This window comes from Spea bombifrons, chromosome 4 (genome assembly GCF_027358695.1).
Source record: "Spea bombifrons isolate aSpeBom1 chromosome 4, aSpeBom1.2.pri, whole genome shotgun sequence".
In the NCBI taxonomy this organism is placed as follows: domain Eukaryota; kingdom Metazoa; phylum Chordata; class Amphibia; order Anura; family Pelobatidae; genus Spea; species Spea bombifrons.
Window position 1 is genome coordinate 85,847,602 of NC_071090.1, and position 27,009 is coordinate 85,874,610.

General features: G+C 40.5%; 1 protein-coding gene and 1 pseudogene across 1 annotated transcript; both read left to right on the plus strand.

The window, feature by feature from the left end:
• The first annotated feature begins 771 nt into the window (after positions 1 to 771).
• Positions 772 to 10,094, plus strand: LOC128491981 (protein shisa-like-1; annotated as a pseudogene).
• Positions 10,095 to 14,706: 4,612 nt separating this feature from the next.
• Positions 14,707 to 25,736, plus strand: UNC45A (unc-45 myosin chaperone A). The gene is made up of 20 exons (XM_053464382.1): positions 14,707 to 14,869; positions 16,290 to 16,448; positions 16,833 to 16,869; positions 16,980 to 17,155; positions 17,607 to 17,699; positions 17,792 to 17,959; positions 18,292 to 18,460; positions 18,570 to 18,740; positions 19,262 to 19,433; positions 19,544 to 19,844; positions 19,964 to 20,058; positions 20,172 to 20,313; positions 20,928 to 21,068; positions 21,404 to 21,531; positions 21,632 to 21,698; positions 21,827 to 21,940; positions 22,112 to 22,227; positions 23,092 to 23,209; positions 24,647 to 24,802; positions 25,263 to 25,736. The coding sequence occupies exons 1-20, from the start codon at positions 14,846 to 14,848 to the stop codon at positions 25,527 to 25,529; spliced, it is 2,814 nt and encodes a 937-aa protein (XP_053320357.1). The 5' UTR covers positions 14,707 to 14,845; the 3' UTR covers positions 25,530 to 25,736.
• The last annotated feature ends 1,273 nt before the right edge of the window (positions 25,737 to 27,009 follow it).

The window sequence follows — 27,009 nt, forward strand, 5'->3', positions numbered from 1 at the left end:
GTATTGATAGACTGCTATCTTACAGGCTTTTTAATAGAGGAGCTGCCCGAGCGGAATGGAGCGTCACTCATCCATCAACAGCACTGCAGGTGGGTAATCATTCTGTCAGCCCTAATACACCATACTTACAGCAATTGCCGCTTTCTCGTCTACTCCTTACTCATGTACTCCCGACAACTCTATTTCAACGCAGAGCTAACCGAGCCTTTGACAGATGACCGCTGCAGGACATCACCGTGACCGTATTCGCAAGACAGATCACTGCTCAGCAATGTTTTTTACAACCTCAGCTTTCTATTCTATTCATTGTCCATTTGATATATTGGTAACAAAATACAACCAGGGCTGTCGTATGCTTTAGACTCTTTTAAGCCCTTAATGGGTTAAATATCAACTAAATACTAATGCAAAAGCATCCAAACTTAATACAATATTTAGAGAAGCATAATGTGTGATTAGAGTGCGTGACACAGAATTGCCTCTATTAATCTTTAATAAAAAGATATATATATTCCTAAGCATACAATGTAATTGAATGTAATGTGCAGTTCCCTTTGTGTCCCGCCTGCTAGTTTACTTATATAGAACACTGAAAAATACAGTAATCCCTGAAATGTAAGCTGTCAGGTAACTAGCACTGCTGGAGAAAGGCACCCAGAAGAGTTCTGAAAGCATGTTTCTTTTGAAAAGGGGGACTAATTGGACTGGAACAATAATATGTAATTGCTCATGTGGCAAATGGCATTTGTTCCCTGTTAATTGTCACAGGTAATGGATGTAAAAGATAATGGTGCTTGCGGTTCCTTTGTACCTCACTTCCCAGCCCACTTCTCCGGCAAACAATGTCCAAGAGAACAGACGAACTCCTGAGAAGATGAAGCGGCTGAATACAACAAACCTGCTTCTCTTAGCCGTGCTGTTCCTCAATTATCTCTGGAAAGGTATCAACATTCTTAAGTACCTCATATTTCACGGCGGCTCCAGGGAGTACGGTATATTCAGATTGTTGCAAACAATCGAACAGAATGGGGGGACAGCTTAAGTCAGACTGTTTCATCCTTTTTTTTTTTTTCGCCTAGGCTACAGATGCTTGTTTCCCTCCTTTTTATATTTTACAGACATATGCCCGTACCAGATTTGTATTATTTTATCCGCTACTGCAAAAGCTAAAATATTTAAGTTATACAAAATATGTTTAATCCTTCTTGGTTGTTCTGATGAATGTGTGTTTAGGTAGTACCCATAAACCTGTCAAGTTCCGTGTGTTTCTAAAATACTTTTCATACAATAAAAAAGTAAAATGTTAATTGAAATCATATACCGTATGTACTTTATGCACTCCAAGAGGGGTATTCAGCTATCCCATCTAGTACCTCAAAGGCCAAATTGTTAGTTTTTTGTTGTAGAGCATTAATATATACGTAAGTTAAAGGGACACAGCAGCCATTGTGCGCATAATCTACATAATAGCTAAGTGTCCCCTTATTAAGACAAGCATTATGTCTTTCCCCTTGCAGATGCACTGGAGGGTGATGCTGCAGAATCCCTCACTATGCATTTACCCCTTTCCCCAGCTCAAAGTTTTCATGGAGATGTGTCCAACCTGCTCACTAGTGCTAGTGCTCGTTTTAGAAAGTCAGAGGGTCTAACAAGACTCGCCATGTACATGAGCAGTGACATATCCTGACCTAGGCCGGCTACCGCCAGGCCGACGATGGGCTGGCTACAAGGGAGATATTTGATCTCCCCAGTAGACCTATTTATAATGGAGACTTCTTTAAAAGGTGCACCCAGATATGACAGGGTCAGTACAGGTCTGAAGGGCCCTTTTGAAACAATTTTGCACTGGCACGGGTTGACAGTAATACCAAGGCTGCAAGCACAGTGTGCGAGCACCAGACTGAAATCTGCAGGAGTGTGTAAGGGCGTTAGGGTGTATATTTGTATGTATCTGAACATGAATGTGTATGTATAAGTCTATGTGAGCATGGATGTCTATGTATTAGTGTGTGTTAACATGAATGTGAATGTGAATGCGTTTGTATGTACAAGTATGTAAGTGTGTGAGCATGTATTTGTAAGTATGTGAGCACATATATGTAAGTGGTGTGAGATCGAGTGTGTTAGCATGAGTGTGTAAGTGTTTGTGTGAGCATGAATGTGTATATATAAGTGGTGTGAGAGGGAGTGTGTGTGTTAGAATGAGTGTGTCTACGTATGGGTTAATGAGTAGGATTAAGTGTACATGTAAGCGTGTGTATATGTATGTTAGCATGTGCAAATTTGTGTAAGTGTGTTTACAAAAGTGTGCCAGAGTTTATGTTTCATGGGGCAAGGGGCAAAGAAAACACAGACATGCTGTTTGGGGGCAATGATGGCACAGACCAACTTGTTGGGGGCACTGACAAGTTTGTGTTTGTGTGAGCATGAATGTGTATATATAAGTGGTGTGAGAGGGAGTGTGTGTGTTAGAATGAGTGTGTCTACGTATGGGTTAATGAGTAAGATTAAGTGTACATGTAAGCGTGTGTATGTGTATGTTAGCATGTGCAAATTTGTGTAAGTGTGTTTACAAAAGTGTGCCAGAGTGTATGTTTCATGGGGCAAGGGGCAAAGAAAACACAGACATGCTGTTTGGGGGCAATGATGGCACAGACCAACTTGTTGGGGGCACTGACAAGCTGAGGGCAAAGATGGCAAAGGTAGGCTGTTTGGAGGTTAGGGTGGCACTCATAAACTGCCAGTGGCAAAGGTGACACTCACAAGCTGTTTGGGAGCAAAGGTGGAACTGTGGGGCATGTTGCTTGGTGCAGTTGGGGTGCCTGGGGCAATTTTCACACTGGGGTCCTGTTGTTTTTAGTTGTGCCCCTGATTCAGCCCATCTAGTCTGCACATTTTCCTGTTAAAAGGACTTAAAATTCAATCAGTCCCTGATCCTATCCCAGAGTCAGGATAGCTTTATGTCAATCCAATGCATCACTGTATAAGCCTCTACCACTTCTGCTGGGAGTCTGTTACGTTTATCTATCACTGTGTCTATAAAGTAGAACATTACATCTACGCTCATTTTCTAATGCCCCCCCCTTCTTTTCACATAAGCTTCTTTTTTCCTCCAAGCTATACATATTAAGATCTCTTAGTCTTCCCTGTTACCCTACAAACCTTTCACCATTTTTGTAGCTGTCCTCTGAACTCTCTCCAGTGTGTTAATAAATATCCTTCTGGAGATGGGGTCTCCAGAACTATTTGAAATACTCTAGGTGAGGCCTAACCAGAGCTCTGTAAAGTGTCTGAACCATCTCTTTTATATAGCACCATCATATTCCACTGCTTAAACAAGCTTACATTCCCGTTGCTATACAACCAAGCAACCTGCTTGCCTTTTCCGGCGCTTTATTGCATTGTCTGCTTACCTTTAAGTCATCGGAAATAATTACTCCTAAGTCCTTCTCTTCTGTTGTCACTGACAGAACAATGTCCCCAATGCTATATGCTGCCTTGGGATTTTTAATAACATTAAATTGTAGTTTCCACACTGCCATTTTTCTAATTTACTTAAATCACTTGGCATTTGATTTCACCTGTAAGGTCTACCCTGTTGCATTTATTTGTGTCACCAACATTTCCTTCCTGGATCCCAGGACGAAGGGGGTTGGTGCCATCCACTCTGCGTGACCCTGCAGCATTGAGTACAGATACTGGGTACTTCGGAGCTCATTTTAGGCTTTGTGTGTCTTAGACATCCACACTTAAAACGCAAAGCTGCCTGAGCAGAGTATAATGCACTGTGCATAGGCAGTATTTTTATGCAGGGACAGACCCAAATTTAAGAGGACAAGACTCCAAAGTACAGGACTGCCCTGGGAAATTCGTGACTATTGGTAGGTATGGTGCCCCGTTAGAACTAAATGTTGGTCTGGGCAGGTGTAATTAAAGACTTCCACTTGCATTTCTCATCTCAATTGGTTTTATAACTGGTGCAGAAAACTGAAAGGTGCCAAAAAAAGTGTAAGTAAGGTAGATTTCATTTTAACTACCACATAGTGTATTCACTATTTTAGGAGCTTGCTTAGAAGTTCAACATCATAAGCCCAAATATCACTATATATGAGTAAGCTTCTCCTGCAATAAAGGGCAGTTGGACCTGCATAATACTGTATATAGTTAATGTGAGAAGACTGCTTGAAAGTCATCTCACGATTTATCAGCTCAGCCATTCTTTAAAGAAACGCTTGGCCGATGATGGTTTTCATAATGAAACTTTAGTAACAGGGAAATTACTTGTTCAAGTGGCTTGCACAGCTCTTAAGCAGCAATTTAAACTCCCATCTAAAAGAAATCTTCTCTTTAAAACAGTTCTCGTTTTTGAAATCTGCATATTATCCATTTGTATGTATTCCAACTCCGTTATCTTATTCCAGTGGCATCCAACACGCCAAATGAGGCCCACCTCAGGACCACGCCGATGTATATATACGTCCTATGTCATTAAAACCTGGCATCGGTATATACACCTCTATAAATTAATAGTGATGTTATAATTCAATAGGGAAATACATTTTTGTTCATGTTTTTTGCACTGCATAGTGGGAACATTGGTGATACGTATATGAATTGCATACCCGCTTAAAACTTATAAAGGCTATCTGAACCAAATGAACAGTAGGGCCACTTAACAATCTTCCCAACATGTTAAATTGGCAAGGTGGGACGCTTTCATTTCATGAGATGTGGTTAAAGGTGAGGCTAGGGCTTCCCAACACCTTTTTATATATGTTTGAGACTGATTGCTAGTTATTTATGTAACTGATCAACACTGTTTGTAAACACATTTCTGCTGTTTATATACACATTATTTTGGCTTGATTGATGGATTTGTGTCAAATAGGGACATATGGGATGTATGCAATAAGAGAGAGGCTTAAATGGGGAGGAATAATATGCAGATCTTGAGAATAGGAAGTAAAGATGGCTGCTCCCATGGTGTACTCCAAAGTATGCAATGCAGTGTTCTGTAGAGCTCCACAAATACAAACCCGGATAATTTATACCAACAGTTCTAAATGAGATAAAGATTCCATCTGCAGTAATTTTATGATAGCCTCGATTTGCATGATAATTCCGGTCTCATTATTATCCGTGATTCTCAGGTCAAGTACTCATCATCTAGAAAAAGTTGATTACAGTTCTTTTGTGACTTTTGTTACAAACCTTTTTGGGAATTGATGACCAAAATAAGTAGGGATATGCACCATCCATTGGCTGATCATTTTTGGCTGGTCATTGAGCATAATGGATGTTGTCACCTGAAGTGTCAGCATTTACCTAAGCCTACCGCAAAGAAACAAAACATATTTGCCTCCCATACACCAGAGGCCTGTTTTACCTCCAATTAAAGCTTATTGAGCCTGAAATCTGGTTCATAACCATTTATCTTTTTAAGAGAGAAACTTACCTAGCTATGGTTTCACCATAGGAAAATTATTCAAGAGATATTCTAGTATAATTAATGGATGACCCTTGTTTAGTTAATTTGATACTGCAGTGGCTAATAAATGTGTTATGTCCAACCTTCAGCCATGATAAATCCTGTGAGTTCATTCACTGAGAAGAAAGAATTATAGCGGACATAAAAAGTCAGGTCCTGAAAATCTAATTGGTTTAACATACATTATGCAGGGCTAGCACATACCTTCTTGCAAAGAGGGAGCTCATTTGGTTTGACTCTTAACCCTATGATTGTCGAGTAGACAGGGCATATCCCCCCACCACCTGGAAACTGGAACAATTTTTACTTACAGTTTCTTTCTATATATGTACATAGCAAACCACAACGCATTCCATTTTCCCGTCATTATTTTTAAGTAATTGCCAAATTCAAATAATAAGCTACAAAAACATAATATCTGTGAATAGCCCTGACCCCCCTGACTCCCCCCTGACTGCTGGTTTCAATCCCTGCTCACAGGACAATGCTCTGTTGAAGCATTCTCCTTTAAGTCTCTCATGTGCATTTCAACCACGCAAGACTTAAGCCGACTTTGAATAAAGTGCTTCTTTAGTTTGGGTGAACTTGGGAATTGATGGCCTGAACTAGGGCCAGCCATAGGCTGATACCAATGGTACATTGCACCTGGCCTTTTATATATTGCTGATCTCCCAGACTAAAGAGAGACTGAAGGGGTAGCTTTAGCATTATGGATCTGCGTAGACCTCAACAGTTTCTTGTACCATGTGATTACTGGACCATTATTATGCTGGGGATGCTCATTAGTAAAATGGGTCTGCTTTCGAGCACAGTCTTATTCGAGTACCTGCTATGGCAGGGTATGTGGAAAATGAGATGCTTTACTTAGATGTCAAGGCTCCACAATGTGTAGCTCTGGACAATGTAACTGCTCCATTAATAAATAATAGTCTGGAACGTATGGTGCATCACACTGAAAAAGGTTCAAATGTCAAAGGCACAAGAACAGGAGTATGCAACATATAACAGCTGCTGAGGAACTGCAACTCCCAAGATCCTCTTGTGTTATGATGGCAGAGCAACATGTCATCTGTAACTTAATCAATGAGCATTCCTTACAGATGACAAGATGATCTGTAATTTCAACAGGTTTTTCTAGGCTAGAGAATGCCTTCACTGTTCAGCATTTCTAACTGTTCAGCCCATTATTATACTATCCCAAACAGCAACATAGTGCCTGGCAAACAAAAATTTTAGTGGGCTCTATTCTACACACATTGACCTAAAGGCACTGTACAGAAAACAACTACATGCATCACATATAGGATCCAACCCCAGTTTAAATGCTGTCTTTAGTCTTTGTAACATTAGACCCTGGTGGCATGGTGGATTTGCAACGAACACCAAAGAAAAAGCTTTTGGCAGCGGCCCAAATCAGGGCTCAGATTACGCCAGCCCAGGGGGCAGTTGCCTCCTACCCCCTTGCCAGCTCACCTCTAAAGATCTGAGACTTTGTAACCATGTAACACCCCCGCTCAGCCTCATGCTCTACACAATGACAGTCATGTATACGTTGCTGTACCCAAAAGCTGATTTTTTGCTCTGTGTTCCTTTACACTTCCTTTATCTCAGAAACAACGTCCATCCACTATACAGCACCAATTGTGAAAAAATAATAGGAAGAAATATTTTGTGGGTCTTCCACTACATTTCCTGTAATATTAAATGGCCAAAACCTTCCTAGAAATCATTCTGTAATCATGTAAAATTTTGCGGGTAGCCCTTAACTGTCATGTGGCACAAAAGCAGGCACTGATGTTGTTACCATAGCAACTAGAAAGCATTTGTATTGTTTTTATTAAACATTCAGAGAAAATAATACAATTACAGATCTGGTCATTTTGATAACTGGGTCAGCATTGTTGCTAGTCACTAGTCCACGCTATCCAGGCTAATGATGAAGCTGCAAAGCCCGAAACTCAAGACAGCATAGTAATTAACTTCCGAGACCAGCGTTAGTGCTACCATATACAGTGATTAAGCAGCTGCTTAGACAGTGGAGGATTATCCATCAGGATCACTAAGCATGAACCTAGGTGGCCCCTGGTGCGCTAATGGATAATCTGACAGGGGACCACCTACGACAGCACAACAGTAACTGCATTACCCATCAGTACCTGGGAGGTGGGTGCTCAGTGGGGTCAAGCTATGTGACCCCACATTACAGGTGTAATAAAGTGTACATGTGTGCATATGGGCCCCCAAGAGTCTTAATTCGGCACTGTGCTTAGGGTTGCTCTAAGGTTCCATTTAGAAGATGAAGGGGAGAGACATATACAAGTGTGACACAGATTTCTTGTAGTACTATAACATAGATACTTATGATACTGATATTTTATTCATAATTACTTTTCATGTTTTTATCACTTGTGGTAATAATAAGGCGCTGTTAATCTTTTCACTTAGGGAGCCTAAAAAGCTAATGCCACCAGTGCTCAGGTCGGTGTATTTCCTATAATTAATAATGGGAAACAAACCCTAGCAGCTTTTTCTACTGCATTCCATTCCTTACGTGAAATGTTACTATCCTAAAATGGTCATAAGAGAGGAAAGAACATGGGAGAGAATGAGGGTGCCGGTTTCAGAGAGGAGAGGACAGACATTGGGAAGAGTGGTAGACCCTTGACAGTCCCCTTCTCAACCCTCATGTATGCTGGTTCCACAGGCTCATCTCTTAATGTCCGTACCTGTGAGGGATATCCAGGGAAGGGTGACCTCTATCATTCTGGATTTCACTGCCCTCGTCTAAGTGATCCCAAGGAGTACATCTACTGCTGCTGGCCTGGAAATGACTCTCTGAAATACTGCTGCAACCAGGAAGAGTTTGAAACCATAATGAAGGTGAATCTGTCAGAAGCTCTCTCCCCGTATATACACAGGTAATGTGACAACCTGGCTATGATTCCTTGTGTTTTACATGCTGCATTTGATTCCATTATTTTTATTCTTTCAAATCTTATCTTGGATTTATCTAGCGCTACATACTACCTCACTAACACTATGTTGATGTAGGGACCATTCAGAGTCAATTTTCACGCATCCAACAGTCGTGGTTAATTCACTAGAATGAGGGTTTCTAGGCAAGCAGAAGTTTGAACTCTCTGACTTAACCTTGTGTTGTAAAGGGCCAACTCTTGGGAGCCTCTTCTGCAGGTGGACCTTGGTTGCCTGTTAATAGTGGATGGTGCAGGCTGCAAAATATTGCTGATGAGTAATCTTACTGCGTTAACAATGCATCACATATAAAGTGCTGCCCTGCGATAGGTATAACATATTAACTCAGAGCAAATAATACATGACTCTGTTATTCATCTCTCATACTTCAGAGCAGCACTTTATAGGTCAGCAACATATGAAAGATATTTCCCAATCTGGTCATCCTAACAAAAAATTAATTTCATGCCACCACATGCAGAACCAGTACCTCGCACAGTGGGACAGGCCCTTCATAATGCATAGTTAATGCGGTGAGATGAAATTCTGCTTACCATTTGGTGAATTAACCTCTCAACCATACTGACATATCATCCTGTGCTCGTGTGAGTATTTTATGTGATGAATATAAAAGGTTTGGCAAAGTTATGCTGTACCCTTATTATGATTATCATTCATTTTTTTATATAGCGCCATCATTAACAGGACATGACAAGTAGGATTTAACATAACAATTAGACTTACAGAACAACAGGTGAGGAGGGCCCTGCTCAATCGAGTTTACAAACTAGATCTTATCTGACAATAACGTATATAAATATTTTAAACAAGCAGGGACTGAGGCTTAAAATCGGTTCTGGCACTTTATGGCAGCTTAGACTAGGGTTAATAGATTTATATTTTCCTGTTTTGCCCGATGACCAGGCCAGACGAAGTACCCATCGTAATATACCATGTTATACCAGGATGCCGTGGTTCACAAAGCATCACAATGATAATCCAGGGCACTGCACTGTGACATTTTTTTCAATGTAGTTTTTATTTTATTTTTTTACAGGAGTCCGCTGCCGCTGCTTGGCATAGGGTTCTATGGACTACTGATCCTCTCATTGATGATTGTGGATTTCCTATATTATTATAGACAAAACAAGAACACCTTTTACAGCATGCTGAGGCACACTTGGATCGGAAGACAACTAGTCTGCTCCTTTCTCCAGAGAAACACAATGGACGGCTTTCAGCATGAGAACAATGGTGTGAGGGACACGGCTAAGCAAAGGATGTCACAGGATATGAAAAGTGATAAGCAAAGACCTTTCGAAGGCAGAGTCTGAGGGATGTTGCGGAGGTGGATTTATAACGACAGACTAGCTGAGACTGGTGCCATATGGCTGTTGATAAATACTGCAATATCCATAACAAAAAAAGCTATATTTATATCTTTGTGACAAGATGGCAATCATGATTTTAGGCTTGAGGAAACATCAGTCCGTGACGTGTCTTAATGTCGTCTTTGAGGTGAAGATCTGAGCACCGCTGGATTCACTCACATTTCATAGCTATGGAGATTCAAACACTGAGTGTGCTTTACTGATGCAATGTGACGACATTAAAAAAGTAACCTTGTTGGAAACCTGTAGCTCTCAGTCTGATACTGAAGTCAGAAGTGGTGCTTCAGTATACTACAGCTAGATAGCTTGTGCATGTTATATCTGCATACATCTGCAGGTTGGACTACAATTCCCACCATCCCTTGAAGCTGATGACTGCCAGCGGATAATGTGAACTGTAGTTTAGAGTAGATGCTCAAGAGCCACAGGTTAAAAATGACAACCACGTGTATATGCACTTTGCCTTATTCCACTGGATACCAGGATTAAGTAATATCTATAAAACCCCCTACAACACCGCATTTACCTTAATTAACCCCAACGTTTGGTATTTGTCTTGAACGACATGAAGTCATTCTGTTTCTTGATGTCTCCAGGAAACAGATGAGTGTCATGTCTTCCAGCGCAGTGAAGGCCGAGTATCCAGAGTGTATCCGCTAAACTGGAGGTCTGTTTCAACCAGTGTTCACTATTCATTGTGAATGGCATCTCCATCAGCCCGATGATGGTGGTTCCCACATAATGCATAATTATACTGTATATCCTTTAGTTATGGTTCTATTGCTGTAAGGAATATATGTACATGCAATATTTGTTACTCAAAAAACTCTCATAAATAGTAACTATTGTTTATCTCTATGTTTCTAAGTACTCATTTACCCATGATCCTCAGTTTCAGTTCATGCAACTCGGAAGGATTTTCAATACTGGAACACGACATCACTCATGATGCAACATGCAGCATAATCTTATAAATATTTACGTGCACACACAGTCAAATGCCCTTACGCGAGCCACGTGAAAATTGGCAAAAATAGTGGTTCTTCTGGCATCAGCTCAGGCTTATACTGCCCCTTAATGTCGTAAGTCCACAACATTGTAGCGATGTGACTTATCTGTAGGTAAGTCACACTGGAAAACAGAAACTAAGGGATACACTTGCAAAACTTTATGTAATGCGTATCTGGTGCACAACTCTACTTTAAAGCCTCTTATTTTGCACAGACCTTCTTAAAGGAGAGAATAACATGAATTACACCAGCAGCCGCAATGTCGTGTGTGTGTGTGTGTGTATATGAAAAAATGATTGGATTAACCCTTTGAGGATGCTATGCCTTGTGTGTTTCAAGCTGCTTAACAGCCCTTAATCATAGGAAACCTAAGCTATACCCCCAGACATGGGTAACTAGCTGAGTAACGCAGTATGTCATCTCATTGTTTTCAAACGGAAGAACTCACTAACAGCCTTTTAAAGCTAAATTAACAGCAAAAAGGCTCACTTACCTTCAAAGTATAAAACACTGTCATGACCTAGAGGCAATTTGACTGACATTTTGCCCTTGAGTCAATTTTACAGACAACCTCTGCTACTGTCTTCCACTTCCGCCGGGGCTTCTATGATGGAGCACCAGCGTGACGTGACCTTCAAGTGCCCCACCATAGAAGCCCCGGCGGAAGTATCGCCCGGCACAGCGGAGGTGGTCTGCGCGCATTGTGCAATGTTTGCCCGCTGCCAGAGAGGAGGATCCGCCGCACCACTGCAGGGGACCCGGATCATTCTTTCTGGCAGCAGGTGGGCGTCTGGGAGATGCATGCAGACATCCTCCACTACTGCTGGCACTTTCACTGGGGCTTCTATGAAGGTGCACCGGTGTCACATGACCTTCAGAAATAGAAGCACCAGCAAAAGTGCCGTCCAGAAGCAGGTTGTCTACGCACATCGTGCAGGCGCTCACCGGATGCCCCTAGTAGACACCAAGGAGTCTGGAGGACGGGGGGTAAGTCTGGGGGGGCATATCAAGGGCACAGTGGTATATAGGGGTTAAAAGGCATATTTGGGGGCACAGTGGCATATAGGGGGTATAAGGCATATCAGGGGCAGAGTGGCAAATCAGGGGGTAATAAGGCATATCAGGCGGGCACAGTGGCATATTTGGGGGCAGAGGGACATATCTGGGGGTATAAGGCATATGGGGGGCACAGTGGCATATAAGGGGTATAAGGCATATTCAGGGGCAGAGTGGCATATCTGAGGTATAAGGCATATCAGAGGGCACTATGACATATGGGGCAGAGTGGCATATCAGGGGGTATAAGGCATATCAGGGGGCACAGTGGCATATCAGGGGTATAAGGCATATGTGGTGAGGACAGAGTGGCATATCTGGGGGTATGTGGCATATCTGGGATGAGGGAGTGGCATATCTGGGGGTATAAGGTATACTGGGGTATAAGGCATATCAGGGGGCACAGTGGCATATCAGGGGGTATAAGGCATATATGGGAGGCAGTGTGGCAAGCCTGGGCTCAAATGTGCATAACTGGGGAAGGCAGGTTGAGAAATAAAAACAAGAAATGCATTTTTCTCAAAGTTTTTAACATCCTGTTTGTTTATTAAATTATTTTAAATAAATGAAAAACTTACATTTATTTTTTTATTCGATTAATCGATTAATCAAAAAATAAATGGGCCAACTAATCGATTATGAAAATAATCGTTAGTTGCAGCCCTACCTGGTACCCTCAAGTAAAACACTTTATACCCCAATTGTTTACAATAGATTTTTGATATGTAATAATTACTAAAGTAAAACTGCCAGGTTCGGGGTCCAAAAATGAGAAGGTGGATAAGCAAAAGAACAGACAGCACGAAGGGAGAACTACAAAGGATATAACAGTGAGAATGGAAGTGGATGCAGGAAAGTTGTTGGAATAAAAGGTGGCACCATCTTCATTTTGTACTCTGCCCCAAAGACCTACTAATAGTATGATGTCATTGCTAAATTTATAATCTGCAAAAGCAAAAAACAAACATAATATAGAATTATCATATATAACAAACAATGGTTCTCAATAGTCACTGAGAAAAAAAACAAATTATGAATGACTGCTCACTTATACACGATGCTAATCAGAGAAATCTTGATGGTCTACAAGGGTTGCAGCCTCCTATTGAGCTTCATACTACTGATTTAAACCATGGCAAGACAGCAGTGTATTATAACAGACTATCGTGGCTGAGCATAAAACCAGATTGTGGTGCAGAAGGTGGAAAAGTAGTCTTATTACCATATCAGCCAATGACATATTTCTGCCCTTTGAATCAATCTATTAGTTACTAGGTCGATAAACTTTAAATGACAATCATTTTACTACATAAAATGATTTTGTTGATTTTGTTTGTTCTATTAAACTGAATACCGTGTATTAGTTGGTAAATTACATTATTATTTATTTAGTTTACTTTGTGTTTGCACATTGCTAAATTTATAGATATCCCTATGCCACTGAGCTCACTGTATTGTTTATAAATGTATTTATTTTTTTAAAATATTTCATTAAAAAAATAACACTTGTTTTACTTTTTTCCTTTGTAGGAAGAGGGAGAAACGTTGTTTCTCACTCTCTTCCCTCCGATCCCCCCATGCACTGATCACACTGTGATCAGCAAGCAGGGCTCCATTAACTTACATTGATGATCGCAATGTGTGCAACCAGCCAGCAGGGTGAGCACTTGGAGACCAGCAGGGTCTGCTAAGTCTATTCTGCCCTCCAGTGACTGTGGGTGTCTGCAGTGATGCCTACCTGAAGCATACGCCTGATGATGTGATCAGGCATTCATTATATAACAGGGTACCGGCACAGGGATGACCTTTGTCATAACATGTTCTGGCTGGGAACCGCTGATGATCTGCTTTCAATCACTCTATAGTTCATACACGTTGTCGCCTCCATGGGTGTGGGTATAACAACAAAGTTAAAAGGAAAACCAACCTGCAGGACTGTTAATAGTTATGAATGCATCAACGTATTCTGGGTATTTTATAGCAACATTTAAAATGGTTATTATTGATAACCAAGGTAAACTATGTACAATATTAAAATGTATTATGTTTAAATAATGAGATACTTTTATTAGTAGGATAATAGGACTAGAACTCTAAAACATGCCGCTAGGACCTCAGTGATTCTCAGGCCTGTCAACTTCTGGCAGTACTTGTATTTTATTTACATATCCCCAGCAATTTACACAGTGCTTCTTACAATACATATATCTTGTATACTAAGTGAAGTACATACTTTAATAAACTCTTTAATCACAATCAGATTTTCTGAAATTATTTCCTATGGAGTAAAAATGTTATCACAGAAATTAACACCATACACTACCAAGTATGAGATAATGAAGAATGCGAGATAGATATAAGGGGATACTGTTAAGCATTTCAAAATAGAAATGTGACATTTTAACAGAGGCAGACGACCAGATAATGCGGGCGCCTGTCTGAGCATCCCCCTATAGCCAAGCCCTAGGGGGCAGCTTAGACAGGTGCCATGGGTGCAAGTCATGTTCTTCCTACCTATTTGGTGAACCAAATGTAATGTTTATAGAGTGTTCGTATATTAGTTCATTAATCATTGCCACTTATAACTCAGAGTTGTGATGTTAATTTAGAATATATATAATAATAATATGCACTAACAGCCCATATAACCCTCAGCTCTCTTCCTATTTAAGCTCCTGTTCCACCTGCCTGCAATACATCACTAGCGCAGGTAGGGGGAGCTGTACATGGAGCACAGGCATGTCTGACAGCCACTTCCTTATTAGGTATTATCTAGGGCGACGGCGCTCCTTAGATCATCATCAAAGGGGCGGTTCCAGAAAAGGGAAAACACTGGGTGAGAAGCGGCTTAGCAAAGCAGTTTGACGGCAGCAGAAGTTGGGAAACGCTGGGGCGCTGGTTGAGGCCTTCGCATTTAAAAGCGCAACATGGGAGAGACTTGCACAGAAAAGGTCAGATGCATGAATGAATGAATGAACGTTGACTTGGTACGAGAGGAGAGAGTTTGCTCAGCAGAATGAGATGCTCATTGAGCCAGCGATTGTTAAATAGTGTTACTTTCTAAACAGATACCGATACGTTCTGCCGGCTTGAGTGTAAACTCATGCTCATCAAATGCTAAGAAGTGAGGAATAGCATAGTTGTTGGATAGAGCAGTTATAAGCATGGAAAGTATTTATCAATGAAATAAATAAAAAGTCTTGACGTTGACAGGTGTGCTGACATTGAGGTCGAATCCTTTCTTTAAAAGAATTTATTATTCACCTGTAAGCTTGGTATTAAAAATTACAGATTACTGCTGGGCGGTAGATAAATGGAACAGCCACTCATCAGAAGTGGTAGAGGCTAATAGAGTGAGGGAATTCAAACACGCATTGGATAGGCATAAAGCGAACCTGAACCTAAAAGCTCTGTGTCTTTGCATCAGGAAAAATAGGCAGACCAGATGAGCCAAATGGTTCTAATATGCTGTAAGATTTTAATTTTAACTTTTAATTCTCACTATCTTGGTTTTAATGCAATTATACCAGATCCACATTAAACATGTGTAACAGGATCAAAGTTGTTGGAAGTGTGTGTATATGGCCCTTTTTGTACACAATTTGAGCTCTTCAAGCATCTTGGAATATGGAACATTTCATATATAACGTGTGTGTGTATATATATTTCTTGTAGATCTGTGGCATTGTTAAGCTCATCTATAGAAATTGACGTTCTAGAAAGTCAATACCTGGTGGGTTTTCTAAAGCAGAAGTTATCTGGGATTGTCTGAAGTTATCTGAGAGTAGTCTCTTTTCTCTCTGTTCTCTCTGGCTTTCCTTTTGGCCACGGTTGTCTCTTCTTCTCTCTGCTGGCTTTCTTTTGGGCACAGTAGTCTCTTTTCTCTCTGTTGGCTTTCTTTTGGGCACAGTAGTCTCTTTTCTCTCTGTTGGCTTTCTTTTGGGCACAGTAGTCTCTTCTTCTCTCTGCTGGCTTTCTTTTGGGCACAGTAGTCTCTTCTTCTCTCTGCTGGCTTTCTTTTGGGCACAGTAGTCCCTTCTTCTCCCTGTTGGCTTTCCTTTTGGGCACAGTAGTCTCTTCTCTCTGCTGGCTTTTCTTTTTGGACACAGTAGCTTCTTCTTCTCTCTTTGTTGTAACACAAATGTTAACATAGCATACTGGCATGTTTTATGGCCTTTTAATTATTGCCATGATTACTTTTGGTGACCGAGCCGATATTCCGCTGTCCGCCATACCACATCTATTACTGTTTATCCATTTCTGTCAATGTTTTATGGGTCTCAGTAAGGACGCCATGAATGTTTTCAATATACTGAAAAGACTTTCAAATGCTTCTCATCCTCTGAATCTTAATATTATTTTGTTCTGAAGGTAAATTCCGAGAGCCTTAAAGAAGAAGGCAACAAGCACTTTAAATCCGGAGACTACAAAGCAGCATTAGCATGTTATACGAAAGCAATCAACATCTCCACTGACAAACCCAGTGCAGCTGTTCTCCATCGCAATAGGGCTGCCTGCTATCTGAAACTGGTAATCTGAACTTTTATTCATTTTCTTATCAATGATATGAATTGATCAGAGGGTGAGATACTTTTATTGGTTGGATAATAGGGCTAGAACTCTAAAAGATGCCGCTGGGAGCCCAGTGATGCTCAGGCTGTCAACTTCTGGCAGCCCCATAGGGGCAACTACTAGAGATGCTTGCCCTAGTGACCGCCATTTACACAGTGGTTGTATGATCACTGAGTTCTGGTTTTATACTGTAAAGGGATCTCTGAAGGGTTGTATGGATTAGAGAATAGAGGAATATAATTCTCAATAAGAAAACCGTGCATCTAGTAAAGATCTACATATTATTATTATTATATTATTATTATAGCTACCTGAAACTCGGGGGGATTTTTGTTGTTGCAGGAAGATTACCAAAAAGCAGAAGATGATGCATCAAAAGGTAATTTTAACTGTAATGTAAATGTTTCAGTATGTTCATGCTCTTGTGTAATGCTTTATTAAAGATTAGCACACCAAGTTTCTAAAGCTACTTAACGTATCATTCTCCAGCTATTGAGGAAGATGGAGGTGATGTCAAAGCATTGTTTAGGCGCAGCCAGGCCCTGGAGCATCTTGGCCGGTTAGATCAAGCAATACTCGATCTCCAAAGATGCCTTGTGTTGGAACCCAAAAATAAAGCATTTCAGGAGGCATTAAGAACCCTTGGCGTCAAGGCACAGGAGAAGGTAAATCACACCATACGGACTGTTCAAGGCATCAGGCCTAAAGTTGGTCCAGAAGAAGTACAGGTCTTCAGACAACACCTCACAATGCTGTTGTCATATTCACAATTCTGCTCAAGGCAGTGCTAAAAAAAATATTGCTTCAGCTAACTAAACCAACCTCCTTGGCATCTGCCTAGGGGACCCAGGGCAAACATTTGTAATTGGGCACTTTTGGTTGGATGAAACAAAATATAGTTTCTAAATTAAGGATTTACACAAAGGGTCTATAACACCCCTGTCAACTGTAACTGTCCTGTTAGAAACATTGAGCATGTACATGCTGTATAAATTTGACATTACAAAATTTGTGGTGTTAGAAAAGCACTCATGTAAATTTCCGTGGATTCTTCTAACATATCACTATTGACACAGAGGACATTTTTTAAAATAACCTCCCTTGTTTCGTCCCCAGGTCCGACTCATGTCTTCTACCAACTCCCGAGTCGAACAAATGTTTCAGATCTTGTTGGACCCGGATGAGAAAGACACTGAAAAGAAACAAAAGGTAGTTATTTAATGATGTAACGGGACAAGAGCCATCACAGACATTCGCATGACGTTCTTTGACTGTTGTTTCGTCTTCCTTTTATGTTCCAGGCAGCCCAGAATTTGGTAGTCTTGGCTCGAGAAGATGCTGGGGCCGAAAAGATTTTTCAGAGTGATGGGGTTCGACTTTTGCAGTGCCTTTTGGACACTAAGAAAGCTGATTTGATGCTGGCTGCTATGAGGACATTGGTCGGACTCTGTACCGGTCATCAGTCTAGAGTAAGACATCCTGCTTAGTGATTTATAGCCCCGAGTATAGTATTATTCCTTTCCATTTAACTAACAATGTTGTATGTTATCAAATGAAAAACAGTAATGACACATGCAGGTCATTTCAGTGGCTGCATTTAGATTGGAATATGTTTTAGCTTTAACGTAAACGTAGTGCAGTATTATAGTAGACAGGTGCATATCAAGTCAAATTCAGCCTTTCGATGTACAATGTCCTTTGGCACTTGGCATATGCAGTATGACCTGCCTAGACACTGTGGTCTGTATATGTTGTAAAGAAAACTGTTGATTGTTTCTTAATTTATTGACTTCTTTTCCAGACCATGGCAATTCTTAGTGCGGTGGGAATGGAGAGGTTTTGTTCAATCATGGCTATAGATGATGAGTCTATTTCTTTGGCGGCATGCAGTGTCCTGCATACCATGTTTGATGCTCTAAAGGAGGGCATGAAAAAGGATATCCGAGGGAAAGAAGGCGCAATTGTTTTGGGTAAGGAAACCTTTGACTCATGAGACTTTTTGCAACCACAAAAAATGTCACCTAACACATTGTTAAAGAGGAATGACTTATACCTGTCTTCTTCTATATTTCCTCAAAGATCCTTCCAAAGAGTTGAAGGTGATGATCCACCACCTGCTGGAGATGCTGACACAAGCTACAGTTTCATCACATGGAAGGGAAAATTCATTGAACCTCCTCATCAAGGTGGTCCCTCGGAAATCGCTGCGTGATCCCAACAATGGAATGACATTGTGGGTCATTGATCAGGGTGAGTTAATCAGTGTTATTTACAGAAAACACAAGGCCAGTTGTTTAGAACTCGTTGAGTGTGATTATTGGAGTCAATCTCCAGCCTTAAAGGTTCCAGGTTTGTAATATAAAAATAAATGTATTTTCAAAATTGTGGACTACTATGGAAAGAGCGTAATAATACATTTGGCATTTCTAACAAATTAACAACACGAAAGATATGGCACTCCTTATCAGGCTGACTTCATTTACCACAACCTTTTTTTTAATCCATTTGTGTCTTTTCTTGGAGTAAGTATACACTAAATTGTCATAGAATGCATAAATCTTGTAGTTATTTATAGTGACTGTGCTCATATCGGTTTTTCTTTGTAACTGAGTCATAGAAGATGTACACACGGCTTCTTCTGCTGCACACATACAAAGCTTTATATCCTCACTGTATAGACGAAACATTTCGTTTTTTAATACGCATGCTGATACATGACTTTGCCATTAGCTGCCAAGCAGTTTTATCTTACAGATAATTCTCTTATCCAGGGTTAAATAAAATTCTTGAAGTAGGTGGCACAGTTGTAGAGGTCCCGGGGAGCCTTGCAGTAACTGACACAACCAGAATGAGTGCATCTGTTCTTCTTAACAAGCTTTTTGATGACCTGAAGTGTGATGCTGAAAGAGAAAACTTCCACAAGCTGTGCGAGAGCTACGTTCGGTAGGAGGAATAAGTCTGACATCTGTTACCTCCTTAGTTGACATCTCTGTTAGATGATTAAGGAAAGTCCAATGTGTGCAAGACATTTATAGTTTCTGTTGTAATCGTAGGGGCTGCTTTGAAGGCCACGGCATGGATGGAAAACTGCGAGCAATACAGACCGTCTCCTGCCTCTTGCAGGGTCCCTCTGAGGCTGGGAACCGTGCTCTTGAACTTACAGGTATAATGGAGAGTATTATATCTCTCTGTGGATCTGAACGAGAAATTGACCAACAAGTGGCAGTAGAGGCACTGATCCACGCTGCAGGCAAGGCTAAACGAGCCTCTTTTATCACCGCCAATGGTGTTACACTGCTAAAGGACATATACAAGAAGAATGAGAACGACGCCATCCGTATACGAGCCCTGGTGGTAGGTGATACTTTTTGTTTTGTTTCCTTATCATAAACACACCTAGCCAGGTTCTCTGTTACAAGCCTTTTATAAATGTCTGAGCACCTGGTCCGTCTGTCCAATTCTCTGCCTCGTAGGGTCTGTGTAAGCTGGGGTCAGCAGGAGGGACAGACTTCAGTATGAAACAGTTTGCAGAAGGATCTACTCTCAAACTAGCAAAGCAATGCCGCAAGTAAATCAATTACTTATGTTTATGAAAATAAATTGGTGGCTGGATTCTAAGTAATTAGACTTGCTTGTTTAACCCCGCACTGTGTAATCCCTCTCTGCTTGCTGTCCTTGAAGGTGGCTCTGCAATGAATCCATTCAGCCAAGTACTCGGCGTTGGGCAGTTGAAGGCCTTGCTTACCTTACGTTTGATGCAGATGTCAAGGAAGAATTTGTAGAAGACAAGACTGCATTGCAAGCAATGTTCACACTGGCAAAGGTACTAAATCCCATTCTAATCTTGATTGTTAAACTATAGCTTGCCAAGTTGCTGTAACCTGCTGTCAGCATTGCCACCTAAATAAGTCTAACCTACATTAAGTTGTGTATCATGGCATTTGATTCTTAACATTTCCAATTTTCTGTTAAAAATGTAAGCCCTGTACTGTAGAGACGCAATCATTCCCAGTAATCATATTGGAATAGCACATAACTTAGTAACATGGAGATCGTATCGTAAAGGTTCACACATTAACGTGCTCTGCTATCTACACATTGCAGTAAAGGACTGTCCTGGATTATTTGTAACGGGCATCGGCAGTTCTAATAATCTGTTTTCCGATTTAATGTAGTACTTTGCATAATTTATTTTACCCCATTTAGAAATATGAACTGTGAAGACCTCTTTATTTAATGTAATTTAAAATAGCGTACTAAGCCTTTGCTGTTATCAGCCTGCCTGACATGGTCTGCATGGACAGGTCCCATTAAATTTAACCCACAACTCAGCCATAATGGGTAATTGTGCTGTGAGTAGATGCCCACACGGTATTCCACCCTGATCCCTGGTAGGAATAAACTGGCCTATTTCTAATTTGTCTACTCTTTCCACAGTCACAGGACAAGACTGTGCTTTTTGCGGTTGCATCTACTTTGGTGAATTGTACAAACAGCTATGATCGTGAACAGATAGATCCTCAAATGCTGGAGCTGGCGAAATACGCGAAGCAGCATATTCCCGAGGAACACCCGAAGGTGAGCCAAAGCTTCTCCATCTATTTGTTTAGTACCATGACATGTACCATAGCAGTTGAATCATTGAAGTGTATCTATACTCGGAGTATATGTATGTATGGCATGTTACGGTACAGTTTTCATGTAAATCAGCCTGCTTCTCTTCCACGGACTCCCATTAATGCCAATGGGAGGAAATTGAGATTTTTTTATTTTCCAGCTCAACTTAAGAAAGCGTGCATCGCCCTGCTTGTGAAAATCAAAGTAGACCCCACTGCATATTTTGCTTTATCTATTGAGGTACATTGTTGAAGTCCAGTTAGGCTCGATCTGTGTTTCTGTTTGTGTAACTGTAGGATAAGAAGGAATTTGTCGAGTCGCGGGTTCAGAAGTTACTGGTGGCTGGTGTGGTGTCTGCTCTGTCCTGCATGGTGAAAAATGAAAGTCCAGCAATGACAGATTCTTGCAGGGAACTGATATCTAGGTGAGAATTACCATGGACCAGCCAGATTCACTACCATCTGCTTAGATACACTAAAGTGTGAGCTCTGAAATGTGAATGTTTGTTACGTTTTACTCTTTAGAGTCTTCTTGGCTTTAGTAGAGAACGCTGAAGACCGAGGGAATGTTGTGGCTCAAGGAGGAGGAAAGGTAACAAAAGGAATGTTATCTGCTATCTATTCTCTCAATCCACCTTTCCTTTCCTGCAGCAGTCTGGATATCATGAGCTTTGTTAAGGCCAAGCAAACATTTTACATCCCTCTCTGTGTCTTCTGTAGGCTTTAATACCGCTTGCTCTGGAAGGTACAGATGGTGGGAAGACAAAAGCAGCTCAGGCCTTGGCAAAGATAACCATCACTTCAAACCCAGAAATTGCATTTCCAGGTGAAAGGGTAAGGATGCTTTTGTATAGAAACTTTTGTGTAATGCTCATCATTTAAAGAAGTATTTTATTATGCTCCCAATTATGAGTCCAACTGGAACCCAAGCCTTTGATTTATTAAGTTTAGAAAAACCTGCTCTCCCTTTATGCCTTAAATTGTCCTCTTCTGCTTCTCCAATAGATTTATGAGGTGGTTCGGCCTCTGGTCAGTCTGCTACACCTTGATCGAACAGGACTACAGAACTTTGAGGCGTTAATGGCGCTGACAAACTTGGCAGGAATTAGTGAGCGATTAAGGTACTTATTATAATGCTGAATAAATTATTTAAATTGGTATATAGAGCGCTTCACTATAGGCATATTTGTGGATGTTTCTCTGACTCCTCGCAAATATTGCAGCAGATGGTATAGCAGCTTGTACAAACGTGATGTCTACGGCCTTAAATTATCTTGTGAGTCTGTAAAAGTAGAGATGAACATTAATTATGTTATAGCAGGTATAGTAGAGAATCCTAAATAGCCCTATTTAAAAGGAAACTCTAATACACCACTTCTATAAAGTACGGTGTGAGTAGCCCTTACCTTCTGTGGGCACTTTAATATGTATTCTTCCAAAACAAAAAAAATAAAGATATGTTGCAAAATCTGATTTCTTTCCCCATAATCTGACATAATGGAAGTACGCTCCTGTCACTGATTGACAGCTCAAGAAGCCAGATCAGTGTCCGGAGAGTGCTCCCATTGAAATGAATGGGAATGCTTTACACATGGAGTGTAAACAGACCCCGCACGCAGCATTCAGCAGAGCCAGCGCTTGGCAGGCAGTGAGTATACAACGTGCTGGGAGATTCATTCGGCCGAGTGCATCTCCTGCACGGCGTTCAGCTTCGGCAGAGTTCCTCCAGATGCATTTGCAAAAGGGGCCGGATGAAAGGTTAAAAGGATAGTTAATCTGTCATACGCATTAAAGTGCATACGATGGCTGGAGTGTCCATGTAACATTTGCCATATCTGTTACTTCATGCCCATAACATAGATCAAAACCTGGAAAGCAAATTGATAGGAATCGTTCTAAAATGTCCTGTTATCTGCAAGCATATAAACATTTTTCATGGTCTGGCTTATCTGTATTGCTCTAAAGAACTGTCCTTTATCCTGCAGGGGTAAGATCATTAAAGAGAAAGCAGTGCCAATGATAGAAGGTTATATGTTTGAAGAGCATGAGATGATTCGACGAGCTTCTACTGAGTGCATGTGCAACCTTGCAATGAGCAAAGAGGTAAGCAGGACAACGCTTCACATTATTACCAGCCTGAGCGCTGAACCATAATACTAATCCTAAAGCCATATGAGTAAACCGCTCTTTCCTTGGGTTCATTATTTTGTGATTGTGTAACAAATGGCTATTGTTTCCAGATAAAGATTGTCATACTTCATCCCTCTTGAGGTTCATTTTGTGTGACAGTTATCTGAAACTTTCTTTTAACCCTTTCAGTCTGCTTAGGGCGTACCTGTACCTCATTTAAATTTGTGGCAAGAAAATAAATATATGCAGGGCCAATATAAAGAGCTCTTCAGTGACCTGTTCATTAACAGAAATGTACAAAGAACAAGAGGTCACCCTCTGAGACTGGAAGAGCGCAGGTTTCATAGACGACAAAGGAAGGGATTCTTTACAGTGAGGACAATAAAGGTGTGGAATTCACTGCCAAGGGAGGTGGGGTTATCAAATACACTAGATGCCTTCAAATGGGGTCTGGATATTTTCTTAGAAAGGCATGACATACAGGGCTATAAATAGAATATCATTAATATTTAGAGCTTCTTGATCAAAGGAGAAATCCGATTGCCTCTTGGAGCCAAGAAGGAATTTTCTTCCCCTGATGGGAGAATTCGAAGTAGCTTAATTACAGGGGTTTTTGTGCCTTCTTTTGGATCAAGAATAGGAAGGTCTTTTTTCAACCTTATGAACTATGTAACTACGCATGTAGGACGTACAGGAACATCCTGACTTTGTAGGTATATGTATCGACAGCCAGCAGAAGCCAGTATTAATGACCTTGGTACATTGCCATTAAAAGAATGCCTGACCACTCAATGGGGCATTCTCTTTCGGTATGTACCTGCAATGGAGGGCTATGGAGCCCTCCTGCTGATCACATTATAATCAGGAGGAGAGGGAGAAAAATAGTTTCCCCCCCCCCCAAAAAAATTTAAATAAATAATAGGGGGGAAAATGAAATATGGATTAAATAAATTAAAAAGATTAAACGGATTGGCATGAAACAATGTATGGGATGTCCCCAAAGGGATCTCCAACCATACTGCACTGGGAACATTGCAAAACCAAAACATTTTAAATAAAATTTAAAAAAAAAAGTTTCCAAAAAAGAAAAAAAAGTACACCTTAGCCCTTCCACTACAAGTAAAAAAATATATATATATATAAAAAAAAAACACTACCCCAAAACCATTTGTCAGTAGATTAAGAAAAAAAAGTAATATGGGTTAATATGAAAAGCATGCATGCGGCCATCTGTAACATAAAAAAATGTGCATGTGTGGTAAGAGTGTAATCAGATGTAGCTGAACATAAATTGGGTCATCGTTCAGTTGTGGCACTTACAGCATAGAAGAAAATGTAAGTAAGATTGCATGATTTTATGCATTGGACACCTCAGACCAGCATTAATTTACATGTCCGATCTTCTATTAGGTGCAGGACTTGTTTATGGCAGAGGGGTCCGACCGCCTCAAACTAATGATTTTATATAGCGGTGAAGATGATGAGCTTTTGCGCCGCGCAGCAGCTGGAACGCTCGCCATGCTGACTTCTCTACAGCCTGAGCTTTGTAAAAGGATCACACAAGTGGTAAGGAGGAAAGCTTCATGTAACAATATTTTGCTCAGGCATAAAAAAGACATAAACAATGTTTATGAATGCCAAGTTCTTGTAGATGTGTATAATGTACATACGTTCTTACCCCCTCGTAACATTATGACGTGTATTATAATCAAGCTCTAACAGTATACGACCAGCTTTTTAAAATATGTTTTTCCTCCTAGTCATGAATTAAAAATAGCAAAGTAGTCCTTGATCTGCTACCGTGGAGTTTCTGTAAAAATAAAATATTTTTTTTTAAGAACCTAAAATCCTGCCTGATGGCTACACTTGGCCCAGTCCTCTCTATATGCTTTGTGTATCGTGAATACATTGTTTCAGTAAGAATTAAGTTGGCAAATACTTATTGGTATTACCAGCCACATTTGGATGTTAAGATACACATCTGGAAGTATTTAGATTTTAAAGGTTTTTTTAATAATCTTTTTAGACTGCCCACTGGATGGAGATTTTACAGGGCCTGCTCCTTAGTGAAAACATGGAACTACAACATCGTGGGGCAATCGTTGTCCTTAACATGATGGAGGCTGACCGTGAGCTAGCTGAGAAGCTGATGGAAAGTGAAATGTTTGAGATCCTGACTGTTCTGGCAAACAATGAAGAAGAAGAGAAGAAACGACCAGTGGCCAAAGCTGCCAAGGAGTGTCTGGCCAAAGCAGTGGAGTATGGGTTAATCAAACCCAGTGTGTCTGCATAGTAGGCTGAGGTTATTCAGACTCATTCTTTCTGTATCATCAGACCATGGCTAATCAACATGGGTCTGCACAGTCACACTGAGGGGCTTGAAATCTCCAAGGAGTAAAGAAACGGTTTACAATCCTGTTGAAATCCTACTGGAGGCTTACAGTACTGCTCTGGCAAAATCCAGATCTCATAGGTTCTTTCCTTTGTTTACGAAATGGTTAACTAAGCTTACATTTTTAAAAAACTTGAAACTTTTAGCCAATCAAACTATATATATAATATATATTAGCACCCACATAAGAGCATGGTGTGTATGATGTAACATAATATAGCACCACGCGCATTTTTTGTGTAGCGCTATCCAAGAAACTATGGATTTGCTGCCATAGTTTATCCAAACTTTTTTTGCAAAGAATGTAATAGCTGAAAAATGCATATATTGAAACATTAGTCTTAATTCTTAAGTCTTAATTATGAAACCAAAGTGTCTTAGTTTGACTTTTTGTGATTTATATATCTTGACATTCCATGCCTTTTTATATTTCTTCCAAAAAAATGTATTATACAGAGTCCAACCATTATCCAATAAACTTGGAAGGCAGTGTATATGCAGTAAAAGCCTGATTGTTGATGGGTTTTGTTTCAACAACAGTTTAAGGTTTTTCTGGCAGTGAAGACTATATGAATGCCATTCCAGCTTTCATCGGAGTTTATTCACTAAAGCAGGAGTACACAGGAGAATTGTGGAATCAGCTCCCTAAAGGGGAACTGCCATCACGTTTAAAAAAAATATTGTGGTTTTAAAGCAGCTGCATATTATATGTACCAATTTGTATGTGTTCCAGACACTGAGGTTCCTTATCATACATCCTCTGGTTCATTGTTAGTAACCTGGCCTGTCGCTCTGACTAATGACTATTGCATGCACACTATGGATGACTGACAACAATGGCAGCATCTAGGTCTGCAAATATAAAGGAAGTTTATGTATAAACTTTCATGTATAGAAACTTTTATACAGAATGCTTTATTATCACTGGGCATGGTGCATGAAGAGCTGAGCTGACCCTGCATAATTAAACAAGTGGGAAGATTTTCATTAACATGTAACTGAATTAACTGCGTTACGCAGGGCTGGCTCAGCATCTATTGTAGGAGAGGCTCACTGGGGTTGGCATTTTGATAGTGTATGGTGAAGGAGGTATTCTGCTACAAACTCCTGCGTTGGTGATTTAAACCCCTTAGTTTGCCGTGCACATCTTTAATTCTTAGAATGAAAATGCTTGTTGTGATTTGTTTATGATTTTAAAATGCCCTCTTGACCACAATTGTGAGGGAGAAGGTGGTATGGCTTTTGAGTAATTTTACATGGGCTTTAATTTGCCCGCGTTCTTTCTATATACTGCATTATATAGAATTTCCATATGAAACAGCCGTTTTAAAATGCATGGTGAAGCTGGGAAGTTGAAAGGTTCCATTCTTGCAAACTCCCA